Consider the following 19,049-nt stretch of genomic DNA (forward strand, 5'->3'; position numbering starts at 1 on the left):
AGTACGGGGTATTGTGTTTTTAGAATAAGGTCAGTATGGGGTATTGTGTTTTTAGAATAAGGTCAGTATGGGGTATTGTGTTTATAGAATAAGGTCAGTATGGGGTATTGTGTTTATAGAATAAGGTCAGTATGGGGTATTGTGTTTATAGAATAAGGTCAGTATGGGGTATTGTGTTTTTAGAATAAGGTCAGTATGGGGTATTGTGTTTTTAGAATAAGGTCAGTATGGGGTATTGTGTTTATAGAATAAGGTCAGTATGGGGTATTGTGTTTATAGAATAAGGTCAGTATGGGGTATTGTGTTTATAGAATAAGGTCAGTATGGGGTATTGTGTTTATAGAATAAGGTCAGTATGGGGTATTGTGTTTATAGAATAAGGTCAGTATGGGGTATTGTGTTTTTAGAATAAGGTCAGTATGGGGTATTGTGTTTATAGAATAAGGTCAGTATTGTGTTTATAGAATAAGGTCAGTACGGGGTATTGTGTTTATAGAATAAGGTCTGTATGGGGTATTGTGTTTATAGAATAAGGTCAGTATGGGGTATTGTGTTTATAGAATAAGGTCAGTGTGGGGTATTGTGTTTATAGAATAAGGTCAGTACGGGGTATTGTGTTTATAGAATAAGGTCAGTATGGGGTATTGTGTTTTTAGAATAAGGTCAGTATGGGGTATTGTGTTTATAGAATAAGGTCAGTATGGGGTATTGTGTTTATAGAATAAGGTCAGTATGGGGTATTGTGTTTATAGAATAAGGTCAGTATGGGGTATTGTGTTTTTAGAATAAGGTCAGTATGGGGTATTGTGTTTATACAATAAGGTCAGTATTGTGTTTATAGAATAAGGTCAGTATGGGGTATTGTGTTTATAGAATAAGGTCAGTATTGTGTTTATAGAATAAGGTCAGTATGGGGTATTGTGTTTATAGAATAAGGTCAGTATGGGGTATTGTGTTTATAGAATAAGGTCAGTATTGTGTTTATAGAATAAGGTCAGTACGGGGTATTGTGTTTATAGAATAAGGTCTGTATGGGGTATTGTGTTTATAGAATAAGGTCAGTATGGGGTATTGTGTTTATAGAATGAGGTCAGTATGGGGTATTGTGTTTATAGAATAAGGTCAGTGTGGGGTATTGTGTTTATAGAATAAGGTCAGTACGGGGTATTGTGTTTATAGAATAAGGTCAGTATGGGGTATTGTGTTTTTAGAATAAGGTCAGTATGGGGTATTGTGTTTATAGAATAAGGTCAGTATGGGGTATTGTGTTTATAGAATAAGGTCAGTATGGGGTATTGTGTTTATAGAATAAGGTCAGTATGGGGTATTGTGTTTTTAGAATAAGGTCAGTATGGGGTATTGTGTTTATAGAATAAGGTCAGTATTGTGTTTATAGAATAAGGTCAGTATGGGGTATTGTGTTTATAGAATAAGGTCAGTATGGGGTATTGTGTTTATAGAATAAGGTCAGTATGGGGTATTGTGTTTATAGAATAAGGTCAGTATGGGGTATTGTGTTTTAGAATAAGGTCAGTATGGGGTATTGTGTTTATAGAATAAGGTCAGTATGGGGTATAGAATAAGGTGTGTTTATAGAATAAGGTCAGTATGGGGTATTGTGTTTATAGAATAAGGTCAGTATGGGGTATTGTGTTTTAGAATAAGGTCAGTATGGGGTATTGTGTTTATAGAATAAGGTCAGTATGGGGTATTGTGTTTATAGAATAAGGTCAGTATGGGGTATTGTGTTTATAGAATAAGGTCAGTATGGGGTATTGTGTTTATAGAATAAGGTCAGTATGGGGTATTGTGTTTATAGAATGTGTTTTAGAATAAGGTCAGTATGGGGTATTGTGTTTATAGAATAAGGTCAGGTCAGTATTGTGTTTTAGAATAAGGTCAGTATGGGGTATTGTGTTTTTAGAATAAGGTCAGTATGGGGTATTGTGTTTTTAGAATAAGGTCAGTATGGGGTATTGTGTTTTAGAATAAGGTCAGTATGGGGTATTGTGTTTTTAGAATAAGGTCAGTATGGGGTATTGTGTTTATAGAATAAGGTCAGTATGGGGTATTGTGTTTATAGAATAAGGTCAGTATGGGGTATTGTGTTTATAGAATAAGGTCAGTATGGGGTATGTGTTTATAGGTATATTGTGTTTATAGAATAAGGTCAGTATGGGGTATTGTGTTTATAGAATAAGGTCAGTATGGGGTATTGTGTTTATAGAATAAGGTCAGTATGGGGTATTGTGTTTATAGAATAAGGTCAGTGTGGGGTATTGTGTTTATAGAATAAGGTCAGTATGGGGTATTGTGTTTATAGAATAAGGTCAGTATGGGGTATTGTGTTTATAGAATAAGGTCAGTATGGGGTATTGTGTTTATAGAATAAGGTCAGTATGGGGTATTGTGTTTATAGAATAAGGTCAGTATGGGGTATTGTGTTTATAGAATAAGGTCAGTATGGGGTATTGTGTTTATAGAATAAGGTCAGTATGGGGTATTGTGTTTATAGAATAAGGTCAGTATGGGGTATTGTGTTTATAGAATAAGGTTGTGTTTATAGAATAAGGGTATTGTGTTTATAGAATAAGGTCAGTATGGGGTATTGTGTTTTTAGAATAAGGTCAGTATGGGGTATTGTGTTTATAGAATAAGGTCAGTATGGGGTATTGTGTTTATAGAATAAGGTCAGTATGGGGTATTGTGTTTATAGAATAAGGTCAGTATGGGGTATTGTGTTTTAGAATAAGGTCAGTATGGGGTATTGTGTTTTTAGAATAAGGTCAGTATGGGGTATTGTGTTTATAGAATAAGGTCAGTATGGGGTATTGTGTTTATAGAATAAGGTCAGTATGGGGTATTGTGTTTATAGAATAAGGTCAGTATGGGGTATTGTGTTTATAGAATAAGGTCAGTATGGGGTATTGTGTTTATAGAATAAGGTCAGTATGGGGTTTTGTGTTTATAGAATAAGGTCAGTATGGGGTATTGTGTTTATAGAATAAGGTCAGTATGGGGTATTGTGTTTATAGAATAAGGTCAGTATGGGGTATTGTGTTTATAGAATAAGGTCAGTATGGGGTATTGTGTTTATAGAATAAGGTCAGTATGGGGTATTGTGTTTATAGAATAAGGTCAGTATGGAGTATTGTGTTCATAGAATAAGGTCAGTACGGGGTATTGTGTTTATAGAATAAGGTCAGTATGGGGTATTGTGTTTATAGAATAAGGTCAGTAGGGGTGTTGTGTTTATAGAATAAGGTCAGTATGGGGTATTGTGTTTTTAGAATAAGGTCAGTATGGGGTATTGTGTGTTTATAGAATAAGGTCAGTATGGGGTATTGTGTTTATAGAATAAGGTCAGTATGGGGTATTGTGTTTATAGAATAAGGTCAGTATGGGGTATTGTGTTTATAGAATAAGGTCAGTATGGGGTATTGTGTTTTTAGAATAAGGTCAGTATGGGGTATTGTGTTTATAGAATAAGGTCAGTATTGTGTTTATAGAATAAGGTCAGTATGGGGTATTGTGTTTATAGAATAAGGTCAGTATGGGGTATTGTGTTTTTAGAATAAGGTCAGTATGGGGTATTGTGTTTTTAGAATAAGGTCAGTATGGGGTATTGTGTTTTTAGAATAAGGTCAGTATGGGGTATTGTGTTTATAGAATAAGGTCAGTATGGGGTATTGTGTTTATAGAATAAGGTCAGTATGGGGTATTGTGTTTATAGAATAAGGTCAGTATGGGGTATTGTGTTTATAGAATAAGGTCAGTATGGGGTATTGTGTTTATAGAATAAGGTCAGTATGGGGTATTGTGTTTATAGAATAAGGTCAGTATGGGGTATTGTGTTTATAGAATAAGGTTAGTATGGGGTATTGTGTTTATAGAATAAGGTCAGTGTGGGGTATTGTGTTTATAGAATAAGGTCAGTATGGGATATTGTGTTTATAGAATAAGGTCAGTGTGGGGTATTGTGTTTATAGAATAAGGTCTGTATGGGGTATTGTGTTTATAGAATAAGGTCAGTATGGGGTATTGTGTTTTAGAATAAGGTCAGTATGGGGTATTGTGTTTATAGAATAAGGTCAGTATGGGGTATTGTGTTTATAGAATAAGGTCAGTATGGGGTATTGTGTTTATAGAATAAGGTCAGTATGGGGTATTGTGTTTATAGAATAAGGTCAGTATGGGGTATTGTGTTTATAGAATAAGGTCAGTATGGGGTATTGTGTTTATAGAATAAGGTCAGTGTGGGGTATTGTGTTTATAGAATAAGGTCAGTGTGGGGTATTGTGTTTATAGAATAAGGTCAGTGTGGGGTATTGTGTTTATAGAATAAGGTCAGTGTGGGGTATTGTGTTTATAGAATAAGGTCAGTATGGGGTATTGTGTTTATAGAATAAGGTCAGTGTGGGGTATTGTGTTTATAGAATAAGGTCAGTGTGGGGTATTGTGTTTATAGAATAAGGTCAGTGTGGGGTATTGTGTTTATAGAATAAGGTCAGTATGGGGTATTGTGTTTATAGAATAAGGTCAGTATGGGGTATTGTGTTTATAGAATAAGGTCAGTGTGGGGTATTGTGTTTATAGAATAAGGTCAGTATGGGGTATTGTGTTTATAGAATAAGGTCAGTATGGGGTATTGTGTTTATAGAATAAGGTCAGTATGGGGTATTGTGTTTATAGAATAAGGTCAGTATGGGGTATTGTGTTTATAGAATAAGGTCAGTATGGGGTATTGTGTTTATAGAATAAGGTCAGTATGGGGTATTGTGTTTATAGAATAAGGTCAGTACGGGGTATTGTGTTTATAGAATAAGGTCAGTATGGGGTATTGTGTTTATAGAATAAGGTCAGTATGGGGTATTGTGTTTATAGAATAAGGTCAGTATGGGGTATTGTGTTTATAGAATAAGGTCAGTATGGGGTATTGTGTTTATAGAATAAGGTCAGTATGGGGTGTTGTGTTTATAGAATAAGGTCAGTATGGGGTATTGTGTTTATAGAATAAGGTCAGTATGGGGTATTGTGTTTATAGAATAAGGTCAGTATGGGGTATTGTGTTTTTAGAATAAGGTCAGTATGGGGTATTGTGTTTATAGAATAAGGTCAGTATGGGGTATTGTGTTTATAGAATAAGGTCAGTATGGGGTATTGTGTTTATAGAATAAGGTCAGTATGGGGTATTGTGTTTTTAGAATAAGGTCAGTATGGGGTATTGTGTTTTTAGAATAAGGTCAGTATGGGGTATTGTGTTTATAGAATAAGGTCAGTATGGGGTATTGTGTTTATAGAATAAGGTCAGTATGGGGTATTGTGTTTATAGAATAAGGTCAGTATGGGGTATTGTGTTTATAGAATAAGGTCAGTATGGGGTATTGTGTTTATAGAATAAGGTCAGTATGGGGTATTGTGTTTATAGAATAAGGTCAGTATGGGGTATTGTGTTTATAGAATAAGGTCAGTATGGGGTATTGTGTTTTAGAATAAGGTCAGTATGGGGTATTGTGTTTATAGAATAAGGTCAGTATTGTGTTTATAGAATAAGGTCAGTATGGGGTATTGTGTTTTAGAATAAGGTCAGTATGGGGTATTGTGTTTTTAGAATAAGGTCAGTATGGGGTATTGTGTTTATAGAATAAGGTCAGTATTGTGTTTTTATAGAATAAGGTCAGTATGGGGTATTGTGTTTATAGAATAAGGTCAGTATAGGGTATTGTGTTTTAGAATAAGGTCAGTATGGGGTATTGTGTTTATAGAATAAGGTCAGTATGGGGTATTGTGTTTATAGAATAAGGTCAGTATGGGGTATTGTGTTTATAGAATAAGGTCAGTATGGGGTATTGTGTTTATAGAATAAGGTCAGTATGGGGTATTGTGTTTATAGAATAAGGTCAGTATGGGGTATTGTGTTTATAGAATAAGGTCAGTATGGGGTATTGTGTTTATAGAATAAGGTCAGTATGGGGTATTGTGTTTATAGAATAAGGTCAGTATGGGGTATTGTGTTTATAGAATAAGGTCAGTATGGGGTTTTGTGTTTATAGAATAAGGTCAGTATGGGGTATTGTGTTTATAGAATAAGGTCAGTATGGGGTATTGTGTTTATAGAATAAGGTCAGTATGGGGTATTGTGTTTTAGAATAAGGTCAGTATGGGGTATTGTGTTTATAGAATAAGGTCAGTATGGGGTATTGTGTTTATAGAATAAGGTCAGTATGGGGTATTGTGTTTATAGAATAAGGTCAGTATGGGGTATTGTGTTTATAGAATAAGGTCAGTATGGGGTATTGTGTTTATAGAATAAGGTCAGTATGGGGTATTGTGTTTATAGAATAAGGTCAGTATGGGGTATTGTGTTTATAGAATAAGGTCAGTATGGGGTATTGTGTTTATAGAATAAGGTCAGTATGGGGTATTGTGTTTATAGAATAAGGTCAGTATGGGGTATTGTGTTTATAGAATAAGGTCAGTATGGGGTATTGTGTTTATAGAATAAGGTCAGTATGGGGTATTGTGTTTATAGAATAAGGTCAGTATGGGGTATTGTGTTTATAGAATAAGGTCAGTATGGGGTATTGTGTTTATAGAATAAGGTCAGTATGGGGTATTGTGTTTATAGAATAAGGTCAGTATGGGGTATTGTGTTTATAGAATAAGGTCAGTATGGGGTATTGTGTTTATAGAATAAGGTCAGTATGGGGTATTGTGTTTATAGAATAAGGTCAGTCATTGTGTTTATAGAATAAGGTCATTGTGTTTATAGAATAAGGTCAGTATGGGGTATTGTGTTTATAGAATAAGGTCAGTATGGGGTATTGTGTTTATAGAATAAGGTCAGTATGGGGTATTGTGTTTATAGAATAAGGTATAGTATTGTGTTTATAGAATAAGGTCAGTATGGGGTATTGTGTTTATAGAATAAGGTCAGTATGGGGTATTGTGTTTATAGAATAAGGTCAGTATGGGGTATTGTGTTTATAGAATAAGGTCAGTATGGGGTATTGTGTTTATAGAATAAGGTCAGTATGGGGTATTGTGTTTATAGAATAAGGTCAGTATGGGGTATTGTGTTTATAGAATAAGGTCAGTATGGGGTATTGTGTTTATAGAATAAAGTATGGGGTATTGTGTTTATAGAATAAGGTCAGTATGGGGTATTGTGTTTATAGAATAAGGTCAGTATGGGGTATTGTGTTTATAGAATAAGGTCAGTATGGGGTATTGTGTTTATAGAATAAGGTCAGTATGGGGTATTGTGTTTATAGAATAAGGTCAGTATGGGGTATTGTGTTTATAGAATAAGGTCAGTATGGGGTATTGTGTTTATAGAATAAGGTCAGTATGGGGTATTGTGTTTATAGAATAAGGTCAGTATGGGGTATTGTGTTTATAGAATAAGGTCAGTATGGGGTATTGTGTTTATAGAATAAGGTCAGTATGGGGTATTGTGTTTATAGAATAAGGTCAGTATGGGGTATTGTGTTTATAGAATAAGGTCAGTATGGGGTATTGTGTTTATACCGGGAGGTGACCCTTCATAAAACAACAGATCAGGGGGTTCCACTGTATCGTTGTTGCAGCCTAAATGGCCAAATACACCTTTAGAGTTGAAAAGGCTTCCCTTCGTCAGAAAGCAGCTCTGAAACAGAGCAACAAAGGGACTGATTTGTTTCTGATCTCAGCATCTGTTAAATACACAGACCCCTTATTGTGCTGTAGTGAGTGTGTGGCTCTCGCACTCTGAATAGAGTTCATTATCAAGGAGGACGGTCACGTGTGTTGAGAAGTAGAGGATCACGAGTTTGAGTCCAGTATGGGGACAGAGGAGGAAACTAAACTGTTAGCACCACACTGGCGTCAGTTACACATGAAATCAATAAAGTTAATAATTTCCAAATGAAACCATGTTCTTTAAGGTCTATATAGTATATATATTAAACCATGTTCTTTAAGGTCTATATAGTATATATATATTAAACCATGTTCTTTAAGGTCTATATAGTATATATATTAAACCATGTTCTTTAAGGTCTATATAGTATATATATATTAAACCATGATCTTTAAGGTCCATATAGTATATATATATATATTAAACCATGTTCTTTAAGGTCTATATAGTATATATATATATATATATTAAACCATGTTCTATAAGGTCTATATAGTATATATATATTAAACCATGTTCTTTAAGGTCTATATAGTATATATATTAAACCATGTTCTTTAAGGTCTATATAGTATATATATATTAAACCATGATCTTTAAGGTCCATATAGTATATATATATATATTAAACCATGTTCTTTAAGGTCTATATAGTATATATATATTCAACCATGTTCTTTAAGGTCTATATAGTATATATATATTAAACCATGTTCTTTAAGGTCTATATAGTATATATATATTAAACCATGTTCTTTAAGGTCTATATAGTATATATATATTCAACCATGTTCTTTAAGGTCTATATAGTATATATATATTCAACCATGTTCTTTAAGGTCTATATAGTATATATATATTAAACCATGTTCTTTAAGGTCTATATAGTATATATATATATTCAACCATGTTCTTTAAGGTCTATATAGTATATATATATTCAACCATGTTCTGTTAAGGTCTATATAGTATATATATATTAAACCATGTTCTTTAAGGTCTGTATGTTGGAGTTCAGGCTTCATTTGACCTGAGGCCAAGACAAAAAAATAAGCTTGTTTTAAAATATATATTTGCCAGTTTAACAAGTCCTGTAGATCAGCTGTTAATGAAGCAATACAGACCACATTGAAGTGTCTGGAGTTTAGTTTGTATGTTCTACAGTCTAGTAAAGATAGGGGGGTTGACTGGGACAGACAATGTAACATCTATACTGTTTTTAGGAAACATGTTTTCTTTCTCTCTAAATCTAACTTTCATCAAGGTTTTATATGGTCTATTGGTTTCTCTCTTTTCATTGGCAGAATCCTTTTTCAGTGTTACGATATTCATAACATCCATATCCACCAGTCTATCTTCCTGTCAACTAACAGAACTCTGCTGGTTGTCCTGGTAACAGATACCAGTGGGAAGATCTATTATATTTGTACAAACTAAACTACAGCACTTACTTTGATGTGTCAAATCTGATCCTTTCTTCTCTTCTCCACCTCTCACAGTTCCACTCAGTCCTGTTGTTTTCCTGCAGTCCACCAGCAGCACAGACAACCTCTTCATACCCAGCAGTAAGGTGCTACCGGGAGAGGCACGATACAGGGACTCCGGGAGGGTGGAAGGGCTAGCGTTGTCCTGGTAACCATAAAGAGGAGACACAGACACATCATTATGGATGCTGATGTCACTGTTGTCATAAAGTGCTTTACAGAAACCCAGACCCAGATAGAGCAAGCTGTATGCTAGACCAGACCAAGCTGTACCATCTGGTGTTCTGATCTGGAGAGACTCTTCTCTGCCTCGTCAGCATCAGGATGTTGTTGAGGCTCCCCAGAGGATCCACGATAGTCATGTCTCTCTCCTGTGTGAACAAGAACATCAAACAGATAGTTAACTTATGACCGTATATTAAAATCATAGGGTCTTAGACGAGACATTAATCTCTCTAAACAGGCCCTAAAATGCAAATGTTAAAGGGTAGTTCCACAAAAATGGGTGCCTTTTGATGAGATGCACTTTAATGTAGAACACGTGGAGAATTTAACAAATTTAATTTAAAAGACCCCAAAATGTATGTACCAAAGGCAGATTGACCCTTTAAGAATTTATAAAGTACTGAATAACATATTCCAGTGTAGAACTTCAGTAGAATGCCCCTTAAAACCACACATTAGTTCAATAGCTGCATAGTTTGTGCCCCTGTTTACTCACTGGTGTTAATCTGATATTCTGTCTCCTCCTCTTTCACTCTCAAAACGTCTTCCTTCTTCACCTCTACTGCGACAGCATCCTCTTCCTCTCTAAAATGTTCTTCCTCTGTTTCCTCAATAACATCATCTTCTTCTTTCACGACAATGTTCAGTCCCAGAGCTTCTTTCTCCGTCCAGCAGACCTCCTCTTCTTTAGCAGGGGAGTAGTAGTTTAGTGAGCTCATGGTCAGGGATGTTAGTTAGCATTAGCGACTAGCCTAGTGCTAGGTAGCATTAGCGGCTAGTATCAGTGTTTAACAACTTAGCAAATTGAACAAGCAAATTAGGTTAAAGTTAACCAGTTGATACGTCAAATGAACTGCGTTTACAACACTGAGATTAGCTAATGTACATTAACATGGTCTAAAGCGTCAATCTTTCAGTTTTATGTTGGCTAGCAAGCTACCGAGGTGGTCGAAAGAGTTGGCGCCTTGTTGTTCCTGAAGAAGCGTCCGTCCAGTCCATTATACGTCACGCAAGAAGCATCACCTGAAAGACGCACATCGCCATCTGCTGGCTGGAGTGGGTAACGCAGTTTGGAAACAATAGGTACTACACTTTTTGTATTGGAAAGAACGTCATAATAATTTAACAATAAACAGATATATTTTCTATTCCATCTTACAAATAATACTTTCCTGTACACAGAAGTAGAAGCTTAATATGAACATGTATATTGATTGAATTTAATAGACACTTTGTAAAACACATACATAAGGTTTCTCCAGCTGGTGACCACTAGGCCACCCTGCCTCCTCCACATACATAAGGTTGCTCCAGCTGGTGACCACTAGGCCACCCTGCCGCCTCCACATACATAAGGTTGCTCCAGCTGGTGACCACTAGGCCACCCTGCCGCCTCCACACACATAAGGTTGCTCCAGCTAGTGACCACTAGGCCACCCTGCCGCCTCCACATACATAAGGTTGCTCCAGCTGGTGACCACTAGGCCACCCTGCCTCCTCCACATACATAAGGTTGCTCCAGCTGGTGACCACTAGGCCACCCTGCCGCCTCCACATACATAAGGTTGCTCCAGCTGGTGACCACGAGGCCACCCTGCCGCCTCCACATACAATTTAAGAAAATCATGAAGGATAACACAATCATGCTTAACAGATTTATATATATATATATAAACACACAAGACAATCACAATATAATACACAGCAGGCACCAGAAAGGCAGACCATATGCCATACCGGGCATTCCCCTCTCCCCTCCACCTACTTTAATCTTACCACTCACTTTTGAGACATGCTACAATTTAGCCATTTTTTTTCCAGTGAGAATTTGACCCATGGCGGTTATAAGTACCAAATTCTTTGGGAGATTATTCAGAATGTCAGCTGAGTATAACAACCATGTCTTTCCCCTTTTACCACTTTAAATGTAAAAGGAACAGCGCCAGTTTAACTCTTTCTAGTTGAATAGCTATGGATAGGCCATAACTTCTACACCTGCATTGCTTGCTCTTTGGGGTTTTATAGGCTGAGTTTCTGTACAGCACTTTGTGACATCAGCTGATGTAAGAAGGGCTTTAAAAAATACATTTGATTACATTTGTTTGATTACTAAGTCAAAGTAGTTACAATAGTATCTGGGAACCGTACTGTGGACAATCTGATGTACAAGACAATTTTATCTGAGCGACTCGCTCCTCCACTTTAAGCCATCTAAGGATTTCAAAGTGGGAATAGTCAAGATGCGTAAGTGCTGGAAGTTGTCTGCAATTTATTTTGTATTATCTTGGGGGGCACTACTGTCTCAGGAAGAGCATGCATAGTCAAAGTGGCACTGAACAAGAGCCCCTGCCAATGTCCACATTGCATTCTTATCCAGATATTTGGAGGTTCTAGCCAGGAACCTAATTTTATGGTTCACTTTGGTAATAACCATCTGACAGGGGAGATCATGGCACAAAATGTTATCTGGCACACATCCAAGATACTTAACATAGTCTTTTGCTGCGACTACTATTTCACCTACTACCACCTTAAATTTCCTCAGTTTCACTTTGGAACCGAACAAGATGGACTCTGTTTTTCCAAGGTGAAGTGACAGCTTATTGTCATTATTGCCATTTACTGACATTCAGAAGTTCAACACTGAGGGCTTTCTCAACCATATCTTTGTCTTTGGGAAACCAACAGTGCAGAATCATCTGCATATAGGAAAAGGTCATATGTACAGGCAGATTTCATATCATTTATATACAATATAAATAAAAGTGGACCCAGTATACGCCCTTGGGGAACCCCGCAGTTCCAGATTTTGGGTTTAGACAGGGTCCCATCCACATTCCACCATCTGTTTTCTTCCTTGCAGGTAAGGGCTGACCCCAATTCACTGCTAAGTTGTTAAAGCCAATCCAAACTTCCCAATGCTGCCCCCCCCAGGCCCTAAGAATTTAAAGCCCATGGCTCTTAGTTTGATGAACAGAATCTCATGATCCACTGTATCGAACACCTTTTGAAGATCGAACTTAAAACCGTACCACAAAATGTTCCTGTCTATTTCCTTCCTTATGTGCTCAGTCAGATATAGTAGGCGGGTGTCAGGTGGAATGGGATTTCCTGAAGCCCGATTGGAGCTCATATAATAGGTAATGTAAGGAACATAATCTTTTCCATGACCTTCGATAAAGCACACGGGATTGAGAGTCGGCCGATAGTTTCCATGATCTAACGGATTCTCTTTTTTTATATAACGGAATGCCCCTTGCAGGTTTTAGTTCACTGGGAAATACCCGTAGTTCAAATAGACAGATTCACAATGTGAGTTCCACAGGGGGTGATAATGTACCGCAGCATCCTTTAGAAAATCTGGCAGGAATCTTGTCACGGCCCGTTGCTATGGAACGGTCAAGTTCGTTCAGCCTCTCTAGCACAGTTCACTCAAGACACCTTTTCAAATGAAAAAAGCATCTACTTGAATACCCTGCTGTGAGTAAAACTGCCGGACATGACCCTCCCCCCATAGCAACCTGATTGACAAGGTAACTTGCTAACTAATGTGTTAGCTATAGTTGTAAAATGATGGCGTTGACAAACCTTTACAGATGCACAATTGAGAGCATCCTGTCGGGCTGTATCACTGCCCACAACTACAAAGCTCTCCAGAGGGTGGTGCGATCTGCCCGACGCATTATCAGGGGCAAACCTCTCGACCTCCAACAGCACCTGATGCCATAGGAAGGCCAAAAATAACATCAACCACCTGAGCCACTGTCTGTTCGCCCCGCTATCATCCAGAAGGCGAGGTCAGTACAGGTGCATCAAAGCTGGGACCGAGAGACTGAAAAACAGCGTATATCTCAAGGCCATCAGACTGTTAAACAGCCATCACTAGCACATTAGAGGCTGCTGCCTATTGGTATAGACCAGAAATCACTGGCCACTTTAAGGAATGAAACACTAGTCACTTTAATAAATGTTTACACATCTGGCATTACTCTTCTCATATGTATATACTGTATTCTATACTATTCTACTGTATCTTAGTCTATGCATTACTCATCTCATATGTATATACTGTATTCTATACTATTCTACTGTATCTTAGTCTATGCATTACTCATCTCATATGTATATACTGTATTCTATACTATTCTACTGTATCTTAGTCTATGCATTACTCATCTCATGTGTATATACTGTATTCTATACTATTCTACTGTATCTTAGTCTATGCATTACTCATCTCATATGTACATACTGTATTCTATACTATTCTACTGTATCTTAGTCTATGCATTACTCATCTCATATGTATATACTGTATTCTATACTATTCTACTGTATCTTAGTCTATGCATTACTCATCTCATATGTATATACTGTATTCTATACTATTCTACTGTATCTTAGTCCGTTCCGCTCTGACATCGCTCGTCCATATGGTAAAATTACAGACACCACCATCTTACACTACTTCTAACAAATGGCAAAATTACAGACACTACCATCTTACACTACTTCTAACAAATGGCAAAATTACAGACACTACCATCTTACACTACTTCTAACAAATGTGTCAAATATGGCTATTGGATCTTCCCAGACTCTTATCATCGGATGGGCCCCAGCCATCAATCTGCAAGGCTCTTTTGATCTGTGGAACCTTGCAAGTTGATTAGTAACAATAGATTCATAAAGTATTTGCTTGTTAGTTTGATGAAAATATAATTGAAACTTAAAAGTGAAAATTATTTTGTTTAGAATTTATTTCCTGTTGGGAAGTTTACATTATAGGACCATTCAGGACACTACTGTGATACACATCCCTGTGATATCCTATGATATACATCCCTATGATATCCTATGATACTATGATATACATCCCTATGATATCCTATGATATCCTGTGATACACATCCCTGTGATATCCTATGATACTATGATATACATCCCTATGATATCCTATGATACTGTGATACACATCCCTGTGATATCCTATGATACTGTGATACACATCCCTGTGATATCCTATGATACTATGATATACATCCCTATGATATCCTGTGATACACATCCCTATGATACTGTGATATACATCCCTGTGATATCCTATGATACTGTGATACACATCCCTGTGATATCCTATGATACTATGATATACATCCCTATGATACTGTGATACACATCCCTATGATACTATGATATACATCCCTATGATATCCTATGATACTATGATATACATCCCTATGATATCCTATGATACTATGATATACATCCCTGTGATATCCTATGATATCATATGATATACATCCCTATGATATCACTATGATACTATGATATACATCCCTGTGATATCCTATGATACTATGATATACATCCCTATGATATCCTATGATACTATGATATACATCCCTGTGATATCCTATGATACACATCACTATGATATCCTATGATACTGTGATATACATCCCTATGATATACATCCCTATGATATCCTATGATACTATGATATACATCCCTGTGATATCCTATGATACTATGATATACATCCCTGTGATATCCTATGATACTATGATATACATCCCTATGATATCCTATGATACTATGATATACATCCCTGTGATATCCTATGATACTGTGATACACATCCCTATGATATCCTATGATACTGTGATATACATCCCTATGATATCCTATGATACTATGATACACATCCCTATGGGCCAGTGCTTAATTATCCCCAAAATCAGTCTGAGAGAAGTTTATTTACATAAAAATACATGCAGTAGAGAAAACACTGGAAAGTCAATACCGAACACAAATTTCCCGAGTCTCTGCAGCGTACTCTCCACCACGTATCAGCCTTGCACCTCTCCGATGTTCCACTGTTCAGAGCCTAAATCTGTCCTCTTTCCTCCTGTTCAGCAGCCTAAATCTGTCCTCTTTCCTACTGTTCAGCAGCCTAAATCTGTCCTCTTTCCTACCGTTCAGTAGCCGTGTCCTCTTTCCCACTGTTCAGTAGCCTAAATCTGTCCTCTTTCCCACTGTTCAGAGCCTAAATATGTCCTCTTTCCTACTGTTCAGCAGCCTAAATCTGTCCTCTTTCCTACTGTTCAGTAGCCTAAATCTGTCCTCTTTCCTACTGTTCAGTAGCCTAAATCTGTCCTCTTTCCCACTGTTCAGAGCCTAAATATGTCCTCTTTCCTACTGTTCAGTAGCCTAAATCTGTCCTCTTTCCTACTGTTCAGCAGCCTAAATCTTTCCTCTTTCCTACTGTTCAGTAGCCTAAATCTGTCCTCTTTCCCACTGTTCAGAGCCTAAATATGTCCTCTTTCCTACTGTTCAGCAGCCTAAATCTGTCCTCTTTCCTACTGTTCAGCAGCCTAAATCTGTCCTCTTTCCTACTGTTCAGTAGCCTAAATCTGTCCTCTTTCCTACTGTTCAGTAGCCTAAATCTGTCCTCTTTCCTACTGTTCAGTAGCCTAAATCTGTCCTCTTTCCCACTGTTCAGAGCCTAAATATGTCCTCTTTCCTACTGTTCAGTAGCCTAAATCTGTCCTCTTTCCTACTGTTCAGCAGCCTAAATCTTTCCTCTTTCCTACTGTTCAGTAGCCTAAATCTGTCCTCTTTCCTACTGTTCAGCAGCCTAAATCTGTCCTCTTTCCTACTGTTCAGTAGCCTAAATCTGTCCTCTTTCCTACTGTTCAGCAGCCTAAATCTGTCCTCTTTCCTACTGTTCAGCAGCCTAAATCTGTCCTCTTTCCCACTGTTCAGAGCCTAAATCTGTCCTCTTTCCTACTGTTCAGTAGCCTAAATCTGTCCTCTTTCCCACTGTTCAGTAGCCTAAATCTGTCCTCTTTCCTACTGTTCAGCAGCCTAAATCTGTCCTCTTTCCAACTGTTCAGTAGCCTAAATCTGTCCTCTTTCCTACTGTTCAGTAGCCTAAATCTGTCCTCTTTCCCGCTGTTCAGAGCCTAAATCTGTCCTCTTTCCTACTGTTCAGTAGCCTAAATCTGTCCTCTTTCCTACTGTTCAGCAGCCTAAATCTGTCCTCTTTCCTACTGTTCAGCAGCCTAAATCTGTCCTCTTTCCCACTGTTCAGTTCAGTAGCCTAAATCTGTCCTCTTTCCCACTGTTCAGAGCCTAAATATGTCCTCTTTCCTACTGTTCAGCAGCCTAAATCTGTCCTCTTTCCTACTGTTCAGTAGCCTAAATCTGTCCTCTTTCCTACTGTTCAGCAGCCTAAATCTGTCCTCTTTCCTACTGTTCAGCAGCCTAAATCTGTCCTCTTTCCCACTGTTCAGTTCAGTAGCCTAAATCTGTCCTCTTTCCCACTGTTCAGAGCCTAAATATGTCCTCTTTCCTACTGTTCAGCAGCCTAAATCTGTCCTCTTTCCTACTGTTCAGTAGCCTAAATCTGTCCTCTTTCCTACTGTTCAGCAGCCTAAATCTGTCCTCTTTCCAACTGTTCAGTAGCCTAAATCTGTCCTCTTTCCTACTGTTCAGTAGCCTAAATCTGTCCTCTTTCCCACTGTTCAGGGCCTAAATATGTCCTCTTTCCTACTGTTCAGCAGCCTAAATCTGTCCTCTTTCCTACTGTTCAGCAGCCTAAATCTGTCCTCTTTCCTACTGTTCAGTAGCCTAAATCTGTCCTCTTTCCTACTGTTCAGCAGCCTAAATCTGTCCTCTTTCCTACTGTTCAGCAGCCTAAATCTGTCCTCTTTCCTACTGTTCAGCAGCCAACATCCTGATCTCCTGTGTGTTTTATCTCATGTGTTCTCATGTTACCTAACTGATCAAAACGATTTCCACACTGGGAGGAGTGGTAAGGCTTCTCCCCTGTGTGTGTATTCTCTCATGTGTTTTCAAGTTCAATAACTGGGTAAAACTCTTTCCACACTGGGAGCAGTGGTACAGCTTTTCTGCTGTGTGTATTCTCTCATGCCGTTTCAGGTCCCCTAACTGGTTAAAACCCTTTCCACACTGGGAGCAGTGGTAAGATTTCTCTCCTGTGTGTATTCTCTCGTGTTTTTTAAGGTAGCTTTTCTGATAAAAACTCTTTCCACACTGGGAGCAGTGGTAATGCTTCTCCCCTGTATGTATTATCTCATGTGTTTTCAGGTTACATAAGTGGATAAAACGTTTTCCACACCGAGAGCAGTGGTAAGGCTTCTCCCCTGTATGTATTATCTCATGTGTTTTCAGGTTACGTAAGTGGGTAAAACTCTTTCCACACTGGGAGCAGTGGTAAGGCTTTTCTCCTGTGTGTATTCTTTCATGTCGTTTCAGGTCACCTAAGTGGTTACAACCCTTTCCACACTGGGAGCAATAGTACAGATTTTCTCCTGTGTGTATTCTCTCATGTCGTTTCAGGTCACCTAACTGGTTACAACCCTTCCCACACTGGGAGCAGTGGTAAGGCTTTTCTCCTGTGTGTACTCTCTCGTGTTTTTTCAGGTAGCTTTTCTGGTTAAAACTCTTTCCACACTGGGAGCAGCAGTAAGGCTTATCACCTGTGTGTACTTGCTCATGTGTTTTCAGGTTATTTAAGTGGGCAAAATTCTTTCCACACTGGGAGCAATGGTAAGGCTTCTCCCCTGTGTGTATTCTCTCATGTGTTTTCAGGTTACGTAAGTGGGTAAAACTCCTTCCACACTGGGAGCAGCAGTACAGCTTTTCTCCTGTGTGTATTCTCTCATGCGTTTTCAGATTACACAAGTAGGTAAAACTCTTTCCACACTGGGAGCAGTGGTAAGGCCCCTCCTCTGTGTGTATTATCTTGTGTTGTTTCAGGTCCCATAACCGGTTAAAACCCTTTCCACAGTGGGAGCACTGGTGTCTTCTTGCTGGTTTGGACGTCCCTGGCTCTGGTTCCTCTGAGTCTGGTCTTTCTCCTGCCAAAGATAGTGTGTTTTTTAAAATAGAGACCTGAATGAAACCTCCACATGATAAAACGGCCTTGCTACGAGAGTAAATCCTAATCAGATCCCTCAATAACCTAAGGCCAGTTTTAACAATCTTGGTGTGACTTTAAAACAAATGTTGTAGAGTTTCCTAGTAATTACTGATAATGTTTACACTACTTATTTTATTCATTCTGTTTTACAAGTCAGAACACAAAACACTAGACAGTTCTATGACACAGACATCGCTAGATTCCTATCAAGCAGGTGGTTGTAATTATATAACCCTCATAGCTGTATGATACAGGATGTGACCTAAACACTTCCTTAAAGTGAAAATAAGTCAATAAAACATTGTGTAGAAGTCCAAAACTAGTTTTTACGTGGAAGACAGAAAGCACATCAGTAACATCTCCCCGTTAATGAAAGGGTTCCACACGCTGTTTCATTGTTTATATCTTGACTATCACTGACCTCATCACATTTTGGATAAAGTTAAAAAAAATAAGAAGGTGAAATATTTTGGGTAGATGTTCCTAAAAACTGATAGTAACTATATATAGTAAGTTTATATACAGCCATATTATAAAGTCTGAAAGGGCTCGTTCATTCACATGAATTCACTATGACATCTTCATATGTTTCTAAAACTGATAGAAACACTGAACAAAAAATATAAACGCAACATGTAAATGAGGCAATCGAGGCAAAGGGTGGCTAATTTTAAGAATCTCAAATATAAAATATATTTATTTGTTTAAC

General features: G+C 37.6%; 1 protein-coding gene and 1 pseudogene across 3 annotated transcripts in view; both read right to left on the reverse strand.

Annotated features, from left to right (window-relative positions):
- Positions 1–10,346, reverse strand: part of LOC127926662 (zinc finger protein 883-like) — a 45,052-nt gene extending 34,706 nt beyond the window's left edge. Inside the window, exons 1-3 of one of the 3 annotated variants that reach the window (XM_052512158.1) lie at positions 9,887–10,346; positions 9,439–9,536; positions 9,133–9,310 (exon numbers count right to left, since the gene is read on the reverse strand). In XM_052512158.1, coding sequence (XP_052368118.1) covers positions 9,133–9,310; positions 9,439–9,536; positions 9,887–10,109 — 499 coding nt within the window. In that variant the 5' untranslated portion in view covers positions 10,110–10,346. The remainder of the gene's footprint in view (positions 1–9,132; positions 9,311–9,438; positions 9,537–9,886) is intronic. The other 2 variants (XM_052512157.1, XM_052512154.1) reach the window with 2 other exon arrangements.
- Positions 10,347–14,132: 3,786 nt separating this feature from the next.
- Positions 14,133–18,346, reverse strand: LOC127926666 (zinc finger protein 135-like; annotated as a pseudogene).
- Positions 18,347–19,049: the final 703 nt, after the last annotated feature.

The sequence above is a fragment of the Oncorhynchus keta genome, unplaced genomic scaffold (assembly GCF_023373465.1).
Source record: "Oncorhynchus keta strain PuntledgeMale-10-30-2019 unplaced genomic scaffold, Oket_V2 Un_contig_8036_pilon_pilon, whole genome shotgun sequence".
Classification (NCBI taxonomy): domain Eukaryota; kingdom Metazoa; phylum Chordata; class Actinopteri; order Salmoniformes; family Salmonidae; genus Oncorhynchus; species Oncorhynchus keta.